This window comes from Phycodurus eques, chromosome 16, assembly GCF_024500275.1.
Source record: "Phycodurus eques isolate BA_2022a chromosome 16, UOR_Pequ_1.1, whole genome shotgun sequence".
In the NCBI taxonomy this organism is placed as follows: Eukaryota; Metazoa; Chordata; class Actinopteri; order Syngnathiformes; family Syngnathidae; genus Phycodurus; species Phycodurus eques.
In genome coordinates, this window is record NC_084540.1 from 11579263 (window position 1) to 11589027 (window position 9765).

General features: G+C 38.9%; 1 protein-coding gene across 1 annotated transcript; it reads left to right on the forward strand.

Moving 5' to 3' along the window:
- The first annotated feature begins 350 nt into the window (after nucleotides 1–350).
- On the forward strand, nucleotides 351–7671 carry nptx1l (neuronal pentraxin 1 like). The gene is made up of 5 exons (XM_061700437.1): nucleotides 351–884; nucleotides 1544–1751; nucleotides 5601–5845; nucleotides 5932–6111; nucleotides 6406–7671. Exons 1-5 carry the CDS (start codon nucleotides 441–443, stop codon nucleotides 6625–6627), a joined length of 1299 nt encoding a protein of 432 aa, XP_061556421.1. The 5' UTR covers nucleotides 351–440; the 3' UTR covers nucleotides 6628–7671.
- Nucleotides 7672–9765: the final 2094 nt, after the last annotated feature.

A 9765-nucleotide genomic window follows, 5' to 3' on the forward strand; every position in this document is an offset into this window, starting at 1 on the left:
TTGTGTTTGACAGAGAGAGAGAGAGAGAGAGTAAGTGAGAGAGGGAAAAAAATGTAGAGAGAGAGAAAAAAGGGAGAGAGAGGTTTCACTCTGCGCAAAAAAAAAAAAAAAAAAAAAAAAAAGCAGTTAGTTGTGTTGGCTTTCTGCCCTGCACTAACAATAACAAGCAGTGATAAATGACAAATAGTGGAAAAATTGAAGAGAGCCTGGGAGCAAAATGGAGGGGCTTTTCTTTGGGAAGTGACGCTGCCTCTGGTGCCTATTAATGAGGGACTCAGATACCCTCCCCTCTGGTGGTGATGCAGTGAAGCTGCTTTGCGCACAAGCATGCTCTCTGTATAAAACGGGTCCTCTTCCACACACGGATTACACTACACGCGGGAAGTCACTGCGGCTTCTTTTTTTTAATCAAAGCAAATCACAAACCTCTAAAATCCAACATGCAAGCTACTGAGGATGTGAGGTTTTGGAGATTTCTTTTATTTTCATGCCTCTTTTTGCAGAGTTCCTGTCAAGACTTTGGAGGACAGACACAATTTATTTGCACCTCGGTCCCAAAGGATATGGACATATGCGCAGCCACTTTGCAGAATAGCGTCCCTGGTGATGATTTGAAGAGCACCGTGGTGCAGTTGAGGGAGACAGTCCTGCAGCAGAAGGAGACCATCATGAACCAGAAAGAGACGATAAGAGAACTGACCTCAAAGTTGGCGCGATGCGAGAGCCAGAGTGGGGCCGAGGTAGGGGAAGGGCGGCCCGGAGGCAGGAGGAAAGAAGCTGGGACCAAAAACACGATGGGGGATGTATCCAGGGGCCCCGCAGAGACTTTGGCACAACTCTCACAGACTTTACAGTCACTCAAGCAGAGACTTGAGAACCTTGAGGTAGGACATTCCTTCTGAAAACACATTTTTAACACTTTATTGAAGAAGTGCATCAAGCCACAAGGTATAAACGAATAATCTAATTGAATACAATGTATAAAATCTGCTTTTACAAACATATTAATGCTTATTTTTCCCAGAAAGGTATTATTTCCACAACATTATACTGCAAATGTCTATTATTTTGCTTGTTTTTCTTAAGGAAACAACTTGAGATATATATGGTTGCACCCATAAGTTTACACATCCTGGCAGAATTTGTAAGATGTTTTATTTAAAGAATGGTATATGCATCAGCGATGAGGCAAAACACATTTACTTTGTTTTAATGGAATTTACTGTAAATCCAAGCATAAGGCATTTGAGAATAGCACAATCATAAATACAAAAAATAATTATGATGAGATGGTCTCTGTTGAGTCATCGGTCATATTGTCATGACAAAATTGTCATTATTTCACAAATTCTGCCAGTGTGTGTAAGCTTATGAACACAGCTGTGTACTACAAACATCAGCACGAGCTCTTCGGGATATTATTACATTTCTTAAAGAGCTTTAATCTCTTATTGGATCTTGCTCTATTATGCAGGCATTTATAATGCTGCGGCTGATTCCTCACATAAAGCTCAAAGTGTATTATTCTCCTCCTTTCACACAGCAATTCAGTCGAAGTAACAACTCGGTGCAGGCCAACAGCCTCAAAGACCTGCTCCAAAGTAAAATCGACGATTTGGAGAAGCAGGTGTTGTCCCGAGTGAATAGCATCGAGGAGGGGAAGCCCGGACTCCGGAATGAGACAGAGCAGCGTGGGAGAGTGGAGTCCACACTCACATCTCTGCACCAGAGGATCACAGACCTGGAGAAAGGTACGTGTAACAAAAATACACAATAAGTTGACTAAAGGAGATCTGGTAGGGTTTTGGGGTGGGGATGGGGGGCATTCAAGTGCAGAACAAGCACTGTGGTGAGATCTGATCTTTTCAGACTGGGCACATTTATGATGTTGCAAATATATTTGGAGGCTTTACTCTTCTTCCAGCAGATTAAATCTTTTTATCCCTCCATTTGAAACCTAAACCCAAAAATGTGTGCATGTGTTAGGGAAAGCTCTGATCTCCTGGCAGACACAAGTGTTTATGTGGCAGTGAGAGGCGAGATGAAGCATGAGATGGAGGTTCAAAATGTCACCACTCCTCTGATGTATTTATCAATTTGAGATTAAAGCAAATCTGGAGCATCACGATCGTGGATTTGTTGTGTAATGTATAATTCCAATCTAAATCCTCAGTGTGTTAGGAATGGTCCATTCACTGGACACTTTATTATGTACACTAGCACAATCTGATGAGAGATTGTTGATTTATTTCTAATATTGTTGGAAAAAAAAAACTCTGGAACATTAAGTACGAAAATCAAGAATAATGAGTGGGGCAGAAACACAAGTGAACTCTGAATGATCATTGCAGAAAAATGCTAATATAAACAGTGTTAAGTATGAAATTATGAACATCGAGCATATGCATTGTGACAGAGTGCATTTTTAGGAGATGTGGTTACAAAAGGATAGCGTAATCATTGAATACGTATGCAAAATGTTGCCTTTACAAAGGTAATACTTTGGATTGACCCTGGCAGAATACTTTAATATGTTTATTGCAGTTTGCAGTGGTGTAGAAGTATATTTTGCCCACAGTTGCTCTGTTGGATGCAGAGCACGTCTCCACTACAACAGACTATGGCCACATTAATGCACAATAATGTTGCATTTTTATCCAAGTCTTGAATTGAGTCTCATTAGATTGTGTAGGCAAACCTAATATGGACACAGTAGCATTTGAGGTGCAGTCATTCAATATGTTTACATTCTTACATTAGACCTGCTTATTATACAAATTGTCATGGACGACCAAAATACAAACATTTTTTAATTCAAATGTGAAAATAAAAAAGTTGTTTTCATATTGAAATACACCCTGTTTGATATTGTATGTGGATACATGGATTAGCTCATTCATCATCCATCCTTCTATCCATTTTTAAAAATATATATATATAAAAATATATAAGCCCGAGCCGTGCTTAATACTATTCCTACCATGTCACAGTATAAAGACAATGTTTCATACTGTAGATGTTCTAGCACATTGCTCTTTTTCCTCCGTCCATATACCTGTACTATATAATATTGACTTATTTAAGATGATATCACTGAATTGAATTGATTTACCTTTCAGTCCAAACATTGGGAACTAATGTAATGTTAGTGTTGGACATCTTAACACAGGTTAAAGGACCTATGAGGTCTAAATGGTCCATATATCAGTGAGAACTTAATTGTAATTTTTCCTAATATATATATATATATATTAGGCTTTATACGATCAGAATTTTTGGGGCTGGTCACTAATCACCGATCAGCAAGTTTAAAAAAATGATAACCAATCACCGATCCGATCACTAGATGGAGGAATGTGTCTATTTAAATGACCTGTTCATTTACGCTATATACTTGTGTACTTATTTGCTCAAAAAATTATATTTAAAATAAATAATGTATCTTTGTTCCTCTATTTATGCCAATGAGGCATCGTGACAGACAGAACAAATGAATGGTCTTCTATTAAATGGCAGGAAGTAAATACAGTAATTAATGTGTCCACTTTTTGTGACATTTTTGTTTGTTGGTGTGCCGTGAGATTATTCAATTGTAAAATATGTTCCTTGGCTCCATAAAGGTTGGAAATCACTGCTCTAGTCAGATCGTGTATTCTAATCAGCCAGGTCAAACTAACATTACAACATGACAGAAATAATGGGTGCTAATTTACTGTAATTAAATGACTGCACCCAGACCAAAACCTTGGAGCATGATTCGACAGAACACCGATACCACCATCAGTGCTAGCAGTAGCTTACTAGGCTACATAACGTTTTTGTTGCCTGCTTGCGAGCCGTATCGTATTAAAAGTACGGGAACATATCTCAAGCAAGCCTTAAATGAGTGTACTCTCCTGTCCTGAGCACCGGTGACCACCAACACACGTTTTCCCCCATTTTGTCCTTATAATATAGTTGGCGCGATTTACTCTTGCTGTCGTCGCCACGGTAACAAGTGTATCTGGTCGCATTTGAGTTGACAAGATAAAGCCCAATGATTGTAAAAAACGGGATGCGGTTGTATCGGAATACAAGATTTTATTGCAGTAATCTGAACGTAAAGCCATAAAATTCTCAGTAAATGATTATTTGCTAAAAACAATAAATTTGATCAGTTTGAACATTAAATATCTTTTGTTTGTAATGTATTCAATTAAATATAGGTTGAACATGATTTGCAAATCATTGTATTCTGCTTTTATGTATGTTTAACACAATGTCCCAACTTCAATGTAATTGGGGTTGTATGTAAATGAAACTGGTAGTCATTTTCAAAAATATCAGTCTGTTTTGGTGCAATTGGCAAATAACTAATTGTACTTGGAACACCCCTTTTTCACCACCAAAATTTGGTTTAATCACTGATTAAATATGCTGAAAAATCGCTAATCTGTTAGGGTGTCATCGATTAAAGTGGTATGTCTGCCAAAGTCACATGATGCCACCACCATAATGAAAGCCGTTAAAAGCAAACGCCTGTGTCACGTCATCCATCCAAACTTTTTTTTTCAAAGATCTTGAAGGCAATTGAGCTGACGAGATCTGTTTATTTATGCGGAAATTAATCTGCAAGTACTTACCTCGTGAGATGTTGTGGCTATCTTTTTCAATGAGGCATTTCAACAAATGATTTTAACAAAACAAGCCTACTAAAATGTGTTGCTATCTCTAGTTTCACTCATTATTGTCTCAAAAAAAAAACCATCCAGACTTTCAATATAGGCGACAATTACACTGCAGAACAGTTTGAAGTTCAATGAGGAAATGTCCTTGCCTTCTGCACTGTCACCGTCAGGCCGTGACAGGCTGACGTGACCAAAATGTGAGCGGGCCAAAAGCTGTCTGAAAATGAAATACAATTACAATTACAATTGGAAAATATCACGGTACATCAACAAACTGTGCCAAAAAAAAAAAATGTCACAAAAAGTAGATACACAGTAATTACTGTATGTATTTCCTGAAGAGCATTTATTTTTTTCTGTCTATCACAATGCCTCACTGGCATTAATAGAAGAACAAAGATATATTATTTTTTTGTAAATGAATAATTTTTTGAACAGTTAAGTAAAATTTAATAATTTCCAACGGCACACCTGAAGATCGCTCATGGCACACTAATGTGCCACGGCACACTGCTTGGGAATCCCTGCATTAGAGAGGCCCTTTAATCATGTACTTCTGTCATCTAATGGAAGAGTATTTAATTGCTTTGCCTGTCACATTATAGGATATAGACATCAGAACAAAGATGCATTATAATTTTCATTAATATTTCATGGACCAATTAAGTGAAATTGGATTATTTCCCACGACATACTAATGTGCCACAAAACAGTAGTTGGGAATCACTGGTATACATGAACCAAAGAGGTGTTTCTGATATATTTTGTTTGCCTTGGATAGGTTTATACTGTAATTACCTAACGCAGTGGTTGTAAATGCCAGTGGCTAAGTTACCGAACGGAAATGAGGTTGCAGTAATGCAGCATTCTGAAAGATGACTGCATTGTTGAAAATATGTGCCATGCAAACACATTTCTACTTCCTCTAAACAGGTCAGCGAGAAAACAGGCCTCTGGATAAATTCCAGCTTACATTTCCACTGAGAACCAACTACATGTACGCAAAGGTGAAGAAGAGTTTGCCTGAGATGTACGCCCTCACCGTTTGCATGTGGCTCAAGTCCAACGCATCCCCAGGAGTGGGCACACCTTTTTCCTATGCCGTTCCTGGTCAGGCCAATGAGTTGGTGCTCATCGAATGGGGAAATAACCCAATGGAGATACTGATTAACGATAAGGTATTAAGTTTGCATCGTGTTTGAATTTGCATTGGCAGGACTGATTGAGGTTCACACATTGACAATGTGTCTGCATCACCCTAAAGGTTGCAAAACTTCCTTTCCTGATCAATGATGGAAAATGGCATCATATCTGTGTGACTTGGACCACTCGTGATGGCGTGTGGGAAGCTTTCCAAGATGGCGTCAAGAGGGGAAGTGGTGAGAACCTGGCCCCATACCATCCTATAAAACCACAAGGCCTGCTGATCCTCGGTCAAGAGCAGGTAGTGTCTTTAATGCGATTCTTTGTCACATATTATTACGAACGGGATCTTTTTTTCCAGATCAGCGTCCAAATCTGAGGGCTATGAGGAAAAAAAGCCATCACCATCACATTCAAAATCAAACATCTTTTTTCGTGGGCAATTATGAAATTAAATTACTTTTGGTTTTTATTGTAAGGTGAACTGTTTCAACTGACCTCTCAAGGAAAGAAACAAAAACTAATGATCCAACAGGCAAATTTCTGTCAGGGGTGGGATCATTTACGAAACTAATTCAATCTGTCTTTCCCACAGGACACGTACGGAGGTGGATTTGATGCAACGCAAGCTTTTGTTGGAGATTTAGCCAACTTTCACATCTGGGATCGGAAACTATCCGTGGGAGAAATATATAATCTGGCAACTTGCAGCAGCAAAGCACAAGTGGGCAATGTTTTTGCATGGCTGGAAACGAGCCTTGAAATTTACGGAGGTGCCTCGAAGTGGACATTTGAAGCTTGCCGCCACCTCAACTAAGGAGCGGATGAGAAAAGATCAGTGCATTAATTTAGCCTGCTCTGGTCACAAGCATCTATAAAGTAATTTGAAGGATCCAGAGGCAAATATTTTAGTGACTACATGCCGAATTGTTTAAGATGCTAAATAAAAAATTAAAAAATGTGAGCACCCTATTTTTTTTAAAGCAGATGTATTTGGGAGAGTTCTTGGTTAATGAACAATTGCAGCGTTATATGGTGCTGGAATGCACAACAGGTTTGTCTGTGGCTCTGTCTTGATGTTGCCACTTCAGAGACCTGAGAAGGCTCACAGGTAACACAAATTAAAGATTAAATGCCATAGAATGTCATGTAGTCTTTGTAAAAAGATGTCCTGCAATTCAACAAAACAATTTCCTCCAGAGATTCTTTTCGTTTTGACTGCCAAGGATTTTCACTGTGAAAATGGACAAGGCGGACTTCTTTAAAAGAGACTACGTTCTTCAACAGACCACTGGGTTTCTCCCCTCCTTTTCATCTCCGCGCCAACTGCTTGACGTGATTTTGTGTGAAGGGTGTCATGCCCATTGCCAACATTCAAGCCTGAGTGCCTTGGGCTGTTGAAAAAAATCTCAGCACATTCACGAGTTTGTGTGTTCCTGTTTGTTTTCTTGAATTCATTTCATAAATGTATTTGTCATAACACCTTAAATGGGGTGGGGTTGTCTTGAAATGCAATTCAGGGGTGACAATGGGGGATTTTGCAGATGTTTGTACATTAATGGTAATGTTCTCTGTACAGTAACAGCATGTCTTAACTACTGTAAATGCTGTGTAAGCATCTATGATCTTTGCTTTTGCTGTTGGATTTTTGGGTGGAGATTTTATACTGCATTGTAATATGCATAAAGCATGGCAGCACTAACAGATTGAAAATGTTCTAATTTTTTTAATAAATTGTGATACTTGACTCAATAAAAGTGTAAACATATTTATTCTTACAAGTCTGTGCATGCAGATGATGTGAATGCACAACTTTTATAACACTCATCAAACGTATGGAAGTTGTACTCAACTCAGTAAACATGGTCAAAACACTTTCTTCTGTGTGTCTTATAAGTTGTTCGTTTGGAGGTGGGAGCTTTTGGAGGCTTGCTTTGGAAGAAGCAGAAGACATTTTAATGCAATGTGTTTGAGTTGCTATGACAAATCAAGAAAATAGGCTGATTGAAACACCATGAAATGTCACTAAACAATTTCTTAAGCACATAGCAGAAGAGACAAAGTCCCTACTATAGGTTTGGATTTATATTGAGGTAAACTTAATTAAGAGACTCAAGTGTACAAGAGTGCTTTTACATTAAAGCATTCAAACAGATTTAAAAAAAAAAAAGCAACAACAATTTCTGATATAAGGACATAAGCAATTAACAGTAACTCTCATTCATGTTAGATACCAATGTTTTTAGAAAATGGATGATGGAATACAAAAAGATGAAACATACACATTATGGACTCCAGTTAATAGTTGGATGGATGGATGGTAATAGATAGACAGACATACAATGGATAAACATTATGGACATAAGTGGATGGACAAATATAGAGAGCACACTGGTACAAGCACACGGTACATGCTTTTCAGGGATAACACCCTGCTTTTCAACTAATTGTTGCCGTTTAGGATGCATACAATAGTGACCCATTATTGGCATTAATGGACAGACAGACACACACTGTAGGTACACACTTGCAGTGATAATAAGATGCTCTTCAACAAGATGTTTCCATTGACGATGTGCTTTTCAATCAATACAGTTTCTCTGAAATCGAATCATGGCTGACACATTTTTCTTAGGTTAGGTTTCTTAGGTTACCTTTTCTCCGTCGTTCTCAAGGTCATGTGGTTGCGCCGCAGTCAGGTCAAATGTCCCACAAATTGGTTTCCATTCACTTCTTGGTTTTCTCCCCGTCGATGGGCCTTTCTCCTGACACCAGACAAACTACAGAACATACCCAATGCAGGGCCATTACCAACAGCTAGTGTGACTCTTCGACGGCTGGATTTCAACACGGATTTGTTCCATGGAGAGCTAAAAGTCACCTTCGAGCACAGGACTACATCTCTAAATCCTTCCAGTCTGAGAGCTGTACATACACACACAAACAGAGGGATCACTTCCTCAGTGGTCACGATAGGCCTAGCTAAAACTCGACTATACACCTTCCTGATCTACAGCCACCCTGCCTTCTTAACAAACCACAAATCCTAATTGGACTCCAATTCAAAGAAGCACTGTGGATGATGTATGAGAATATTAGTGTGTCCCATCTCTCACCCACTGCTTCCAGTGATTATATCAAGGATAACCACCACACGGATGCGTGAGTTGACATATTAGTGTCTGAAAAGAGATGGTAAATGCAAGATGGATTATGGCTAAGTACTGAATGTGGCTGGTTGTATGGTTAGGTGAGTGAGTGGATGGATGTACTTGGTTGGACGGATGCATGGGTGGATGGCCGAGAGGTCAAGAACAGAGGCTGCCATTGTGGTGTACACCAAGGGCAGTGGTGCCCATAAGCCAGGCCTGAAAACCTTGAACTACTCACCAGGCACTGAAAATTACCCCCTGCTCCAGTATGTGCATCACTACATTTCTACACAGGGTGGATTGTAATAATAATAATAATAATAATAATAACGATCATATTAATGATTATGTTACATGCCCTGTCATGTAGTAATTGACAGGAGTGTGCATGGACATGCAGTGAGGAAAACTTAGCTCCTCCCCAACATACAAAGCATTTCTCTCAGTCGAAATGCATCGCTTCAACATACTTCCTTGACACCAATGCAGGATTTTATTAGCTATGGCTTTGGCACCATCTTGTAGCATTGCAGGGCATTAAAAAATGCACAAACTGTGAATAAGTGAGATTGCTGTATGGTTCAGCGGAAAAAACAACACAAATAAGTGAATTTGTGACTATTGAAACATAAATATGTGAGGGGTTATTATATATGCATGTTAAAACAGCGATTTATCATGACAATAAGTATAATGCAAATTTATCGTGTTAAGACATCAATGTTTAAGGGTGTATGAAGCCAAATGAACCAAAACTCCATCTACAGCAAACCTCACACGCACACACACACACACACACACAC